Source organism: Vipera ursinii (genome assembly GCF_947247035.1).
Source record: "Vipera ursinii genome assembly, chromosome: 4".
Taxonomy (NCBI): domain Eukaryota; kingdom Metazoa; phylum Chordata; class Lepidosauria; order Squamata; family Viperidae; genus Vipera; species Vipera ursinii.
The window spans coordinates 85,171,240-85,187,647 of NC_139514.1; the positions used below are offsets into that span (position 1 = coordinate 85,171,240).

The window sequence follows — 16,408 nt, forward strand, 5'->3', positions numbered from 1 at the left end:
TGAAACGGCAGGTAGACCGGGGGTGTTGTCCTCTGCAACTTGCGCAGCGGGTAGATCGGGAGCCGTTTGTGCTGCAGCCGGAACACTGGGTAGACCGGGGTTGTCTGCAGCCGCCATGCTGGGTAGACCGGGGGTTGCAGCCACAATGCTGGGTAGACCAGGGCCGGTTCGCACTGTAACCGGAGGGTTGGGTAGACCGGGGGTTGTTTGCTCCGCACCTGCACTCCTGGTACTTCAGGTCTGCCGCGGCCGGTCTTGGCTCCCTCAAGTTGCCTCGGGTGGTGGTGAAGGGACAAGGGGTTCGGTTGATGGCGTCCACTTCGGATGCTGGTTCTTCTGCTCCGCTGCAGCCGCTCAGCTGGTGGATGGCTCTGCTTTCTCTCGCGTCGGACTCCTCGGCCATGTCCCAGGCTAGGAACTCCTCTTGAACGTCCCTCAGGGTTAGCTTCTGTTTTGCGAATATCTTCTGCCGCAGCTTCCGATCTCGCAACCCACAGACGATACGGTCCCGTAGCCTGATTTCTAGGTTCTCAAAATTGCAAAGACGGGCTACCTGCCTTAGGGCGGCCATGTATTATTTAGCGGACTCACACTGTCATTGGTCCCGTTTTTCGAAACGATACCTCCATGCGATCTCAGACGTTTCTGGTCTGAAGTGTTCGGTCAGCTTCGGCAGCAGTTCGTTGTACCCGACGGCGTTGATGTCGTCGGGTGAGCAGAGTCCGACCACCAGATGGTATGTTTCCATCCCGCAGCTGCAGAGCAGCGCCACCGCTCTCTGCTGGTCATCCTTAACCCCGTTCGCCCTTAGGTAGCACTTGAGCTGTCCCATGAAGGCTTCCCACTCTTCGGGATGGTTACTCTTAAAAAGGGGATACTGACCCAGCTGTGCCATTCCGCTGTCTCGGTCGTCCTGCGTCCTGATTTGGTGCTGCCGATGGGGTCTCGTCTGCGGCTAGCGATGTCCAGGGCAGGATCCCACCTTCGTTGCCAGTGTTAAGTCGCGTGGTCACACACAGAGACGGACACTCAACTGGGTATTAACTTCTTTATTGGGGTCAGGAACAAGGCTGGAGAAAAGGGGTTACCTGGCGTCTCTTTATACCTGCCCAGGTGAATACCATCCAATGGGTTCAAACCTGGGCTTCCCGCCAGTGCAGGTGACCAATAGATTTAAACCCTGGCTTCCCACCAGAGCTGATCATGCCTCGGGCTGTCAGGCATTGCTCGCAAACAGGCTTTCCCGCCAAAAGCGGTTATAGCCTGGAGCTGTCCAGCCCCCTGCTGTGCTGACATCCTGTGTATGCTTTTGGTCGCATACACTACAATGATGGATGTTGTGACAGTGTGAGGTAGGCTTCTCCCTGTTTGTACATGCTTGCTTATATGGCGTATATAAAAAAGGACACTTATTTTGTCATTTTCCCTTCCTGTATGACCTGCCAGGGCTCTGTGTAAATAGAAATCTCTTTATTTCTCCATGTGAAGAGAAGACAAGTGGAGCTGGATTAATCGTACAACAATGGACAATAATATGTAAAGATAGTTTAGAATTGGACCAAGTGAATTCCTATCACTGGTTTAAATCAGTCTGGATCTATGAACAGCTGGAATTACCTTCTTCTACTTTTGATACACAAACACTTTTATTCCCCCCAAAATGAGAACAGATGGTAAAAGAACAGTGGTAAAATAATGTTATTTACCTGAAAATATATTAGCATCTCTGTCTAAAAGCAGATGATGCAGAAAAATACCCTGCCCTCCAAAATCCATGAGATGCTTATCATTTACTGAAGTCCTTTCAGTCCCTACAATCGTTCCTCACTTAATCTCAAACATCCTTTGAATGATACATAAGAATTTTTATTTTAATTCCTTTACTTTTCTCCCTTTTAATAAATATGTTTTTATCTTATTTTAATTTATTGCTGTATTCTTGTGGTTTAATATTTTTACGGTAAGCAATTTTGAGATGTGAGATCATAGAACCGTGGTGGCGAACCTATGGCACGTGTGCCACAGGTGGCATGCAGAGCCCTCTCTGTGGGCATGCATGCCGTTGCCCCAGTTGTAGGCCTTCAGTTGGGTTTTATAAAACTTTTTCACTTTAGGCCACCGTGTGCAAAAAAAAAAAGGTTCAATCAATCAATTTCAACTTCTCACGGGGGAAAAAAAAGATCTTGCAAAGTTGGAATTGATTGAACTTTTTAGTCCCACCCAGTGTGCCGTTACCACCACAGCCACAGCCACCCAATGGGCCACATCCACCCAATTGGCCACACCCACTCATTGGGCCATGCCCACCCAGCACCCAATGATACATAAATGGGTTTTGGGTTGCAGTTTGGATACTTGGTCTCTAAAAGGTTCGCCATCCCTGTCATAGAACATGGTATAGAAATTTATTACATAAATAAAAATGCATAAGTTCGAAAAACAGTAATGCTATGATAAATAAAAATATAATCATGTTCCCAGTGATTACAATAAAAAAATCACTTATGTTTCTCAAACTGGTCGCATGTTATATTGTCAGTCTTAAAAACCATTTGTGAGACAAGAACTCTATCTCACAATCAAAGCCTACCCCTCTTGTATATGCATTGTGTCATTTGCACATAGATACAAAAGAGGTAGGACTTCAGTTGTGATGCTGCACTTCCATCTTGTAGATTTTGAACCCTCCCAACTTCCATGAATTGAGATAATGCAAGAAAAGGTTTGTGTATCTCTGCACCAAAATATCTAAGATACGTATATATATCCAAGTAGATGCTATTATGAATTTCCTTTTCAAGACCAACATATAAAGCCTACCTTTCGTTTTCTTCTGGATTTAGGAACCACTTTTTCCTCTGGCAGGTCAGCATCAATGTTATGTTGCATTCGTATTGCTTCTTTAACTCCTGTATTCATGATCAGCGGCTCCTCAAGTAATTGCTGAGGGATTCTGGAGAGCAGAGTCAAATCAATTTTGACCCAAAGTGCTTTGACATCATCAGTATCTTTTAGAGGAGACAAAAGCTCATTCCTACCAAAAGGAACCAGTGTGTAGAACTGTTCTTCCAGCTCTTTTGCTACATCATTGCTAGTTCTGGTGTTGATGGAACAAAAGGCACCACAATTATTGTTTGCTTTGTAACCATTATTGCTAGAATTCTTTTGTTTCTGTTCACTTCCAGTCTGCAGTTTGGCTGAAGGACACTCCTCTTGTTCAGACTGGGAATCTGTGTCAGATGAAGTTGAAGATGAAGATTCTGTCTCAATAAATTCCTTGGACTTGGGCGCTGTTTTCCCTGAGCTTCTTGTGCGTCTCTTTTCAGAAGCAGTAACAGACTGTGGTTCTTTTTGTTGTTCAGTGTTGTTGGTACAAGGCCTAGTCTTGGGCTGATTACAAATGTTATTATTTGCCAAATGAATTTGGTTCAAATCAAGATTGTCAGCCGCATGATTGTTTAAGTTATCACCAGCCAGGCTACTCTCTGTCCTCCTTGGCTGTTTTTTAGATACTGACTTTGTAGCAGCAGAAGGAAATGGTTTTTGCTTTCCTCCTCTATGCCCTGGGGCTACGTTAGCTGTCCTAGATCTCAGTTCCTCTTTACTAAGATTCTTAATATCTTTTTCCTGGAGACTGGCTTGGCCAACAGGAGGTACATTTTCACTGTCTTGCCTTTCTTCTTTTAGTTTGCTGTAATACTGAAAGGCCTCCAATCCATTTTGGTTCAAAGCAGAAGCTTTATGAGGATTAACCTTATTTAACCATTTATCCAACTGCCACTTGTTAGGAGATGACTGTTCAGGCTAGAAAATAAAGTTTAAAACACACATGTTATACTCTATTTGGGTGCCCTCAAATCAGACTCCTGGTGACTGCCTGTACAAGTCCCTATATTTTTCTTGGCAATATTGCAGAAGTGCTTTGCCATTACCTTCTTTCTAGGGCCCATTGACACCCAGCTGGCTTTGTGCCTAAGGCAGAACTAGAACTCACAGGCTCCCAGGTTCTAGCTTCTTGCCTTAACCACTAACCCAAACTGGGTCTCAATATATTACAAAATTCTACTCATCAAAGTTTTAGGGAGCTCCTTATACTGAAGAACTGTGGTGGCGAACCTATGGCATGCGTGCCACAGGTGGCACGCAGAGCCCTCTCTGTGGGCAAGCACACCATTGCCCCAGTCCTAGGCCTTCAGCTGGGTTTTATAAACCCTTTTTGCTTTAAGCCTCCGCTGCCGTGTGCAAAAAAAAAGTTCAATCAATGAATCAATTTCAACTTCTCTTGGGGAAAAAAGATCTCACAAAGTTGGAATTGATTGATTGAACTTTTTAGTCCCACCCAGTCTGCCGTTACCACTGCAGCCATGCTCACCTAATGGGCCAGACGATACATAAGTGGGTTTGGGGTTGCAGTTTAGGCACTTGGTCTCTAAAAGGTTCACCATCACCGCTGTAGAACTATAGATTTGGTATATGGCCAGCATGTAAAAACTTTGCCATTTTGAAAATTTCATTATTATCAGATAAAAAACAAATTTTCCAAGAATACAAAATATTGGGTTTTCTATATAGCTGAACTTACATATTATCTCTCTGTCAGTCAGTAGCTTCAGTTCTGCAAGGATTAGATACCTCCCTCCATTTATAATTGCTTACAATTTTCCTGTCTGTGACTACGTGAACATTACATGAATTGCTGGAAGCCCAAAGCAAAGATTATCTCTGCTTTCCACTAATGGGGATGACTGGGCTGCCCACTGGCCTTTTCATTCTTCAATGCATTGTGTGTGACTGGCCTGATGCACAGTCCTTCTAGATCTAGACAGGCACAGTGTAACTGCAGACTTTGACAAAGCCAGCGGGGAGCCTGATTTCCATAGTTCCTGATGCTTAAAAAAATAAACAGGATGACCTGTAGTGCACCTGCAATATGGCAACGGAATAGCAACAGATTAAAGCATTGAAATGTAGCTTGCTAGAAATGGATTATGGACACACTTACAATGCATTTTTATAACATACTTGAAGATTTTAAACATCTTATTATGGCTTTTACAGCTGCCTTCTGATTTAAAGTTAGGTTATAGAAATAAATAACAAGTAAAGTAACAATAAGCAGTTCACATAAAACAAAACCTATTCAGGTTGAACCAATGATGATTATGGGCCTTTTTGTATTTTGACTAAATCTGGATTCTACTCTAAGAGTTAAAATATTAACTATATTAAATATTTTCGAAAACCTTAAATTTCATGTTCAGGAATATATATTTGAAGAATGTTTTCTCTAAATAATATGGATGAATAAATAACATCTACATAGCAAAATACATAGCTGTAATGAAATGATTAAGATTGTTGTTTAAATCTTCTGTAGGTAGGAGAGGAATTATCCAATGATTTCCCAATACTAGTGAAAGGTATTATTCAATACTTCTACCACCTCCCATCCATTGATTAAAGGAAGGAACTATAATTAGTTTTATTTGAGGCATTGGTATGTCCATAAGTCTCTTTGCAATGCATATGCATATATGCATAGACAATGGCTAAAATGATAATGACAACGATGATGATGATGATGATGATGTATATGTATCATCATTTTAGCCATTGTCTATCCCCTGCAGGATGAAGGCATCTTCCCATATTTCCAACCTATACGGTCCTGAGCTTTCCTTTGCCAGTTGGGCCCACAATACTTGCTGATGTTATTAATCCATCTTGTGTTAAGTCTCTTTTGTGGATGCTTTTTATGAAGTAGGATCCATTCTATGACTGCCTTGGCCCACCTGTCATCAGTTCCTCTTGCTATGTGTCTAGCCTATTGTATTGTTTATGTATATGTATATGTATATGCATATGCATACACATATATACATAAACTCTGTGTGTGTGCGTGCCTTCTCATCTATCTTAGCTGGAGATCAATGTCAGAAATCTATCAATGTTTTAATGCACACAAAAAGTTCTCACTTATATCAAGCTTTGCACAATAGTTTTTTGCTTTTTTAAAAAGCCTTACGGGGGCTGGAAAGACTAATTTCAATATAAGTCTTTTTTCTTGAATAAAATGTCATCCTGTGCTGCATCTAACAGCATTTTCATATTTATAAACAAAGTATTTCAACAAAATATCATATTAAAGCTCTCTGGTCCCAGACATACTGTATTATTGGTATAAAAAAGTTTCACTGGTTTAGAAATTAAGATTAGATTTTAACTCATTACCTCTGGGCTGGAATAATGTGATTGCTTGTTGCAGTCGCTTTCTGTGGAACTACTTTCAGTCTCTGAATCAGATTCAGAACTGCTCTCCGATTCACTTGAACTGCTGCTTGAACCCTTATTAGAGACACCCAAAATTCTATAACTGGACTGCTGGTTAGCAGGGCTGCTGCTGAACCCATATTCAGAGACGGGGGGGGGAAAGAGAGAGAGGGAAAGAGAGAGAGAGAAAGAGAGAGAGAGAGAGAGAGAGAGAGAGAGAGAGAGAGAGAGAGAGAGAGAGAGAGAGAGAGAGCGCAGTAGAAAATACAAATTAAATCTTATTTTTTTAAAAAATCTGTCATGGTTCCAATTAATGAGACAGTTCAAACAACATTCAGGCATTATTTTTCTAAAAGTCTATAATAATGAGAACGAAGCATCGGCACTCATGGAGGGATGCCAGAATCTGAAATCTCCTCCCCTAAGCACATTGTGCCATACACAATTCCCTCCCTTAATTACACATCATAAATCACACTATCCAATTAGTTTAACATATGAAGTTTTACTTCCTTTCTGTAGCGCCCCGCTATTTCTTATCTTATCAAAACATCTGGTTGACATTCTCCCCTTCAGTGATTCAAAGCAAAGCAGTTTAAAGCAAAAGGCTGCCTCTTATATTGTCAGAGCAAAAACATCCAATGTTTGCAGCGTTGACAAAATCCTTGTTTTTATTAATAAACTCAAATGTGGAAAAACCTCAAATGTCATAGGAAAATAAATGAAAAATAGAGGCATATTTATGGAATGTACACAGGTTCCCTCCCATTTAGACAATCTCCCCTCCATCCCAAACTTCAAAATAAACTCAGTGAAGCTGCTCAATATTCAAGGTATGCCAGTTGGAAAACTGAAGGAGAAAACTTGTGATAGGTGTGTATGGAAGGCTCTGCTTAAATAAAAGGGTTGCCTGGATTGATGAACAAAAGCACTGAAAACTTTACCCTGTAAAATATAGTTGCAAGCCCCAGTTCCACGGTCCTTTTTATATAATTATCACAACTATATATGTAAAAAGAAAGAAAAGGTATAATTATTTACCACAACATATAACATTGATTGACTTCATTATAATATTGTTTACCTTGAAGAGGGCTTATTTATTTTGAATTCATAATGTTTCTTGTACAAATTGTTCTATGATAAATGTAGCAAATTATGCCACGGACAGAACTAACTAAAGAGAAATTAGCTGTGGAATCTATGCTTAAATTAAAACACAAACTATGCAAACCCTGCAAAAGAAAAGTCTTATAGTTGGAGCAAACTTATGATTTTGCTAGTGGGCTCTTGCCATGTGTTGGGTGAAATTATAAAAAGCCCTGATACCGATTGTGTTGCATCTCATTCTCCAGATCCAGCAACTGATCAAAGCCAGAATATGGGACACAATTAACTGAAGTTTAAATAAAACATTACTATCTGTCTTTCTGCCTGGTTCATAGTTCCCAGGAGGCCGTGTAAAATGTCTCCCCCTTAAAATAATAGAATCCAACTTAGAACTTCAGGAAAACTGACCTGGAATGTAGAGTTGCTAATTAAATAGCCAGATTGTAAAACAAATAAAAGAGGATTAAATATTTGGGCCTGGTTTTTCATCATTCCACGAAATGCTCATTAAATGGCATCATTCACATTGCATGCAAAATAGTGGTGGCAACAGTATACAGTCCTTCCCCATAACAGAATATTCCAGTTGCATTAAAGTTTTATTGGGCAAACATGCCATGTAATGTTTGATGCTCAGCTGGGACCTTATGGTCCCATTGAAAGGGCCCAATCCTGTGAAAAAATGAACTCGCAGCAACAAAAAAGTGTTAAGTAAAATATCAACATATCCCCTTTCTATCAGCATTTCCCAGAGTTGAGGTCCATACATCTTAAAATTCACAAGGTTGAGAAAGACTGATCCAGAATACTGGAAAGAGTTAGCAGAAATGGAAACCTTATAATCAGGTTGAGAGACACAGGGAGTTGAAGGAACCTAGTGCACCATTAATCTAGGATCAAATGCCCTCAATGATTTGTAAAATATTCTTGGTCCACTTATCACCAGATAGGATGCTATGGCTCTGCTTAAAATGGTCTAGGTTTTTTAGTGTAGTAATGTTGTATGAGGAAAAAGACAGGGTTGACTAACACTGAAACTGGTGCATGGATTTGTGTTATAGCATACTGTTCTTTTCAGAAGGTCGGAGGTTCTTTTCTCCCTGCAATTATGAATCAGTATGAAATGAGATAATTCTGCAAAAACTATAGTACTATGGTTTTTCCAGCGAGGCACTTTAACAATGTGCTGTGATCGAGCACTTGTTATACCTGAGTTCTAGAAGCTCAACTGGACCAATAGTCAGGAATGTTTTCCTGAGCATTCATGTCACTTTCCTCAAGCCAAAAAGATATCTAAAATACATTGGAATATGGTGGTTCTTGAAGGCAGAAACAAACAGTTTCCATAAGAACAAAAGTTATGCCTCTGAGAAAAGTCTACCAAAACCACTGTCCATGCCCTACTATACTGTGCAGATACCCATTTTATTACTCACCAATTTATAAAGTAGCCAGACAGTATCGCTTTATTCCATGTACTATTATTATTATCTGACCAAGAAAATTCTATTTCTATGAATGTGGCCACATTTTGTTACAGCAAAGGTTGATTGCATTAAGGAAGAACTCGGGAAGTTTTCTATTTTGTCCCATCTGCTGTTGATTGTTGTATTCTGATCAATGACCATAATAAAAACATATATGTACTGTATGAAAAGCTCCATATAACTGAAGTCCAAATTCTAAATGGAGAGATTGATGGTCTATGTAAACATGATACTCTTTCATGCTGGAATCGATTTGCATGTGCCACTGATACTAAGTTGTATGCTACTTTATTTTCTTTGGATTAGAAGGTCAATGTCAACAAGACCTAGATGAAAATCTTGAAAGACTAATAAGAGTTTCTGTCTGCCCTATCTTGTCCTTTTCCTAATGATCCCTAGTGTGAAACATATGTGAAGTTTTCACAATGTGCATCAGAATAACAGAATAACAGAGTTGGAAGGGACCTTGGAGAGCTTCAGGGTGTCAAACTGCTGGCCAGTTGCATCATATGGATGCCACGCCCACCCAAGCTCTGGTGAGTTTGACACCCATGTTCTAGTCCAACCCCCTCTCAACCATTTCAGACAAATGGTTGTCCAATCTCTTCTTTAAAATCTCCACTGACATTGGAGGCAAGCTGTTCCAATGATTAATTGTTTTCACTGTCAGAATATTTCCCCTTAGTTCTAGGTTGGTTCTCTCTTTGATTAGTTTCCATCCATTGCTTCTTGTCCTGCCTTCAGGTGCTTTGGAGGCAGGTTGACCCCTCTTTTTTGTAGCAGCCTCTTAAGATATTGGAACATTTCTATCATGTCACCCCTAGTACTTCTTTTCACTAGACTAGACATACCCAATTCCTGCAACTGTTTTTCATATATTTTAGCCTTCTCTTTCTAGAATCTCAACACCTTTTTTATATCGTGGCAACCAAAACTGAATGCAGTATTCAAAGAGTGGCCTTACCAAGGCATTATAAAGTGGTACTAACACTTCACAGATCTTGATTCTATCCCTCTATTAATGTAGCCTAGCACTGTGTTGGCTTTTTTGGCTGCTGCAGCACACTGCTGGCTTATATTTAAGTGATTGTCCACTAGGACTCCAAGATCCCTCTCACAATTACTGCTATTGAGCCTATTTTGTACCCTTAAATTTAGTTTTTCTTGCCTCAGTATAAAAACCTACTTTTCTCACTACTGAATTTCATTTTGTTAGATAGGGCCCAGTGTGTCAAATCTGTCGAGATCATTCTGGATCTTGAGCCTATCTTCTGGGCTATTCAAGAGATTCACTTGACACTTATGTTAGCAAAGCCACATTTGCCACTTAGTTGGCCATTCAACCAGTTTACAGTAATATTTAACTAGCTCTTCAAAATCATTTTTTTACTTTACTACCATGAGTAGTCTGGTATAATTGGAAACACAGCCAGTTCAGCTGTTACCTCCAAGACAATTACAAACGTGTTAAAAGTCACTTGGGCAGTAACCAGGAATCAGTAATCTGTAGAATCTCCATCATAGTGGAATTCTAATTCAGTTGTTTTAATCATTACTGCATTCTAGCACCAGTTCAGATATATACATAGTTTTTAGAGAAAATCTATCTATATAATCACTAAGAGTCAACACTAACCTGAAGGTACATAATCAATCAATCAATTTAGCTAAACATATTTTATTTTTTGTCCAAATCCCAGTGGCATTACCTGCACTGAAATAGAACTGAATGTCACCAGCATACATTTTTGTTTAAACCATCCAATTACTTAAACAATCATTATGCATTTTTCTTGCTTCCTGATGGATGTACAATTGTTATTTTTCCCACCAAACTGTGTTTCAATTTATTATTGCTTGTTTTATTTTTACACATTGCTGCCACAATTGTTTTCAGTTCATCTGAAGTATAAAATTTCTACTAACCTTTCCTCTTGAAAAACAAAGGCTGTTATCAAGTTGTGGTTGACCTCACTTCAATACCTGAACTCAGAGGTCCAATCCTGTTAATACATTCTCTAAGTAACAGGTTTCTCCAATTGGCCTTGTATTTTTGCCTCACTGTACTTTCTGACACTGTGGTAGTGGCAAATCTGCATTTTTCTCCATATCATCTTTGTTTTATCTGTCAGAGATAAGATCAATCTCCACCCAGTATATTTTACAAACTTAGGCCTAGAACTCCAGTAAAATAAAATGCAGCTGTAATTCTGTTCTTAAATTTATCAGCAGCCAGCATTTTCTCAAGGCAGTAGATATACCAGTAGTAGTATCCTTTTCTTCTTCACAGGAAATAGAGCCTTGGTGGAGCAGTGGGCTAATGCCTCCTTAAGTAACACCAGCTGCCTGCCATTAGTGCAGGTTCGCATCCCACCAGGCTCAAGGTTGACTCAGCCTTCCGTCCTTCCGAGGTAGGTAAAATGAGGACCCAGACTGTTGGGGGCAATTAAGCTGACTTTGTAATAATGCCGCTTGGGGGGGGTGAAAGCCCTAATAAGCAGGCATATACATAGAATGAAGGCTACTGCTAAGCTTGTAAGCTGCCCTGAGTCTTCGGAGAAGGGCGGGATATAAATGGAATTAAAATAAAATAAAAAAAAATAAATAAAAATAAATGCCAAAGCAAGAATGAATTGTTCCCTTATGGTAGGTTGGTGTAATTCTGGCAGCAGTGCAGCTTAATTTAAGAACAACTGCTTTAATTTCCAGTTACTTTAGCTGAAAATAAGATTGCTATTTTGCTTAGGAGCACCCTGAACAATATAGCTTGTCGGGTTCCTTTCAGAAGAATGCCCTTGAATTTTAATAGCTAGAAGTTATAAGAGATTGAAAGGGACGCGGTGGCTCAGTGGGTTAGGATGCTGAGCTTGTCGATCAAATGGTCAGCAGTTTGGTGGGTCAAATCCCAAGTGCCGCGTAACAGAGTGAGCACCTGTTACTCGTCCCAGCTTCTGCCAACCTAGCAGTTCAAAAGCACGTAAAAATGCAAGTAGAAAAATAGGGACCACTACGGTGGGAAGGTAACAGCGTTCCGTGCGCCTTTGGTGTCTAGTCATGCCGGCCACATGACCACGGAGACGTCCTCGGACAAGCGCTGGCTCTTCGGCTTTGAAACAGAGATGAGCACCGGCCCCTAGAGTCGGAAACGACTAGCACGCATGTGCGGGGGAACCTTTACCTTTACCTTTTATAAGAGGTTGAAGCAATGGTTTCATTCCATCTCAATGTGGAATGAAAAGCTATCCATATCAAAATTGTCATTAAAGGTAAGGAAATTCTCATCTTTAGGGAACCTGACAGTCCTATTCTAAACCTGAGAGTTTCTTGTTAATTTTGCTGAGCATCTTTTGAAATGAAAGATTAAAGATTAAAGCAACTCTATTTTCTACTTACTGATGATACAATTCATCTACTGAAATCATGAAAATTCTGAAGACTTTTGGTTTTTTATACCAATTCATTAACTATGAATTTAATGCTATATGAAACGACTTTGGTTAGCTGGCAAATAAAAATGTAAAAAATAAAACGCCAGGGACTTTTCAACATGTAATGCTATGAAAATGCTTAAAGTTAAAGATTAATGTATGGCCATCGTTGGAGTGGCTATTAAGCAGAAGAAGTGGGAAAAAGGATTCTGTAACTAAATTGTCACCAGAGAGAAGGCACAGAAACCAAGAAATGACATTTTAAGGATATATGAAAATTTTATGAGAAAAAGTTCTCCATTTTTGCTGAACCACAAAAAAGAAGCCCTGACTGCTAAAAATAAGCTCAGCTCCCTGACTACACCTGTATCTTGACTTTGTCAGACTATGCTGACTGGAAGCCATGTGCCACCCAGGAGTGCACACCAAAGGAAAATCAGCTGTCCTTGTACAACCAGGTGTGTGCTATAGAATGTGTGGTGTTCAAAGATGTTATTATCTAAAACAATAAACAAAATCCCTAAACATGGTGCTAAAAAAAGTGTAACCCTCCTTTAATAATGAAATCAGAGTGAATATTTTCCAGATCTCCCTTAGAGGAGATAACTTGAATTAGTCAAGGAAATTAACTCCCAGCTACAAAAAACCACAAACCATCACAGAAAAAGAACTCATGCAAGTAGCCTGCTGCCAAACGTGTAAAAAAAGTTATAATTAATTACTGCATTACCAAAACAAATAGCTCTCTCCATGGACCAAGTGCCTGGGTATGTGAGATGAAAGAGTGTTAAAAACTAGAGTTGCATTAACTTTAGGAAGAAGTGATTAGTCAGCAGGCTGACAGCTGTGCTAAGGAGACTGATGCCAGATTCCAGGGTATGCTTACACTTGTTGCCAAGTGTTTGCTTGTCATACCAGATAAATGGAATATTAGCAGTGTTTTATTTGACCTGCTCACAAGAAAAATAAAGTAACCCCCAGGTTCTCTGTGTGTTTGCCATTGACCTTGCATCAGCTGTGGTTTAGCATTTAGATTCCCTGGTCCATATGAGTTAACTCTTTATAGAATTAACTTTGAACTCTATTTGCTTCTTAGTCTCCTTGAAATTGGATGTTCACATATAATAAGAGACAGCTGGTTGGTGCTAGGTTTGATCTTAAGAGTTTTTAATTTTTAAAGGGTCAAACTACATGTTACACTACAGTACTTATTTCCTCTTAAACTTTAAGACTTAAAGGGGATGAGAAGGAGGCAATTAATACTACAACTATGAGTGTTTGAATCTTTTATTTAATTGTTAGTGTATTTAAATCCTTTCTTTCTGATTGATTGCCCAGTAATAAAAACCCACCTAGAGCTTCGGTTTACCCCTGCCAGAAAACTCTGGAATAGGTAAAAATGTTTCTAGTTTGTTTCAGCATGCAATGAAGTTTAGCAAGGGAGCATAATAGCAATTTTATATGATGGCAACAGCACTTAAGGTTTCTTAGTTTCCCAAACTGATGATGATTGTATGTTATTATTATGATTATGATTATCATGTTGCTTGTGTGTACACTGAGAGATTATGCACCAGAGACAAATTTCTTATGTGTGTCCAATCACACTTGGCCAATAAAGAATTCTATTCTATTTCAAGCTTTCAATGGAAACTCCAACACTTTGAACTGGGCTTAGAAACAAATTTCAGTCAATAGACTGGGAAGAACACTGCTCTTAACTAAGGATCTGTACATATCACAAAGGATGAAAAAAGATTAGACTTACAGCTGGATTTTTTTTTAAAAAATGAAGGAACCAACCATTTTTGTTGTTCCTTCTTCCCAGCAAGTTTTAGAAGAGTAATCCATTACATTATAATACTACTGAGGTGACTAATAAGCTTAGTTTGTTTGTCTGGAAATTTTAATACAAGTATGACCACAACTGAGCCCAAACTTTCTGTTACTGGGCAAGACTATTGGTAAGTAAGTTGCACCCCATTTGCACTTTTTACCACAATTGTTGAGCGAATCACTGCAGTTGTTAAATGGATCTGGATTTCCCCAATGACTTTGTTTCATCTGGGAAGGTTACAAATGGTTATCACATGATCATGGGACAGTGCAAGTGTCATAAATACATGCCAGTTGCCAAGTGCCTGCATTTTAATCAGATGACCATGCTGCATTGATCATAAGTGTGAAAACTGAACATAAGTCACTTTTTTCAGTGCTGTTGTAACTTCCAACAGTCACTAAATGAATGGCTGTAAGTTAAGGACTACTAGTACCATCTAAGGGAGCCATGTCAAACTTGTGACGTCACGTGACATATCAGGACTGTTTTGCCATTGCTGGCAATGGGGTGGGCCCGGCTTCCCTGTGACGCATCCGGCCCGTGGGCCGGCAGTTTGACACCCCTGATCTAAGGAAATAATCTGCTAGAGACATAGGTCAAATAACCACATGTTTTTTTTTGTTTTGTTTTGTTAAGCTCACAGATTTAGCCAAGATGAGTGCTTGTCTCTGTTTGATAAAATTGCACTTGCTGAAATTATCTCTTACATATTTGAGATAGTAACTGTTTTATTCTGCACATTTATTATTATTAAGGTTGAGCATGGGATGCTGATGCCACAGGTTTCAGGTGTGTTTTAGATCCAAAGGAGAAAAAAAAGTTGCATTCATCCTATTTTTATTAAAGGTCTTGTTTGCTATAGAATTAACAGACTGCAAGCAACTTGTGATATAGGATTAATGTTTTTTTGAAATTAATTATATAATTACTTGTCTTAGAAAATCTGGATCTGCATACATTTTTTGTGAGGCTCAATCCTTGTGGGGTCACATGAGGTCAAAAATATTAACTAATCAATCCTTGACTGTCTCTGGGGAAACTACAGACATGTGTTTAATTCATCTGAAATCACTTGAATTCTTTTGAATCCTCTTTTAAAAATGGTGTTTTCTGAGTAAGCATAGTTTATTTTGGGGCCATAAGCAAACATAGTGTGACTTTTTCTCTTTTTTAAGACTGAGGTCTGTGTGATATTTCATCTATATCTTGCACAGCGCATAGTACCAAACAAAATCCCCCAAACCCACATGAAGCTAACAAATTGTGATTGTGCTGATAAAGCTTTAAATGGATTGCTATGACTATTGAGATGTTCTAATAGTGATTAATGTTGTGATTAGTTGGAATCTAAGCTACCAAAAATATGAATGTGCAGGTTTTCTTTAAAAGAATAAATTATAGCCAAAGGTAACAATATAAAACATTTCAGAAGACATATTTGTCTTCCTATTGCAAGATACTGCTAAGAATTAAAATCCACTCAGTCTAATATCTTCACTACTTCAGTTGCTTCATTTTTTTACTTTAATCTTTATGTTTTTCATTTTTTATTTTAAAAGTGAATCATATCTGGATCTCTAATGGAATGTAAGAACTATTATTGTTATTTTGGGAAGATTACTAAATGTGACTTACATTAAGCTCTGGAGAACATATTTACATAATTTCCTGTAAATGTATTAAACACTAATTCATTTAAATTTCCATTTATATACATAAGCAAGTAGGTTTGCTTCACCTTTTAGTATATGTTTATTTTATTCAGAAAGCTCAGAGTGCACAAGGATCTGCTGATACAGTTCTACAGAGGATTTATTGAGTGTCATTTGTACCTCAATAACTGTTAGTTTTGACCATCAACTAAACAGGACAGGTACAGACTTCAATGGATAGTTAGGACTGCAGAAAAAAGAATTGTAACCAGCCTGCTTTCCATTAAGGATCTGTATACTGCACAAACCAGAAAAAAGGCTGAGAAAGTATCTACAGACTGCTCAAATCCTGGACATAAACTGTTTCAACTTCTCCTCTCAGGACACTGCTATAGGGCATTGCATGCCAAAACAACTAGACACAAAGATAGTGTTGTTGTGATTCAGGGTCAGCCTGTGGGTTCGGCAGTTGGGTTGGACGACTCAGAGGAGGAGGAGGGGGTGTTGAAGACCTTGCTGAGGGGGTTGAAGATCTTGCTGATGAGAGCCCTCAGCCAGGCCCCTCCCACGTGGTCACCACGGAGACCCAGCTGTGTGAGCCTGACAGCGTGGATGAAGATG

General features: G+C 39.3%; 1 protein-coding gene across 1 annotated transcript in view; it reads right to left on the reverse strand.

Annotated features, from left to right (window-relative positions):
* Positions 1–16,408, reverse strand: part of AFF3 (ALF transcription elongation factor 3) — a gene marked incomplete at both ends in the record, with an annotated part of 292,751 nt that overhangs the window by 32,984 nt on the left and 243,359 nt on the right. The window contains 2 exons of the mRNA XM_083361292.1: positions 2,821–3,804; positions 6,232–6,394. Coding sequence (XP_083217418.1) covers positions 2,821–3,804; positions 6,232–6,394 — 1,147 coding nt within the window. The remainder of the gene's footprint in view (positions 1–2,820; positions 3,805–6,231; positions 6,395–16,408) is intronic.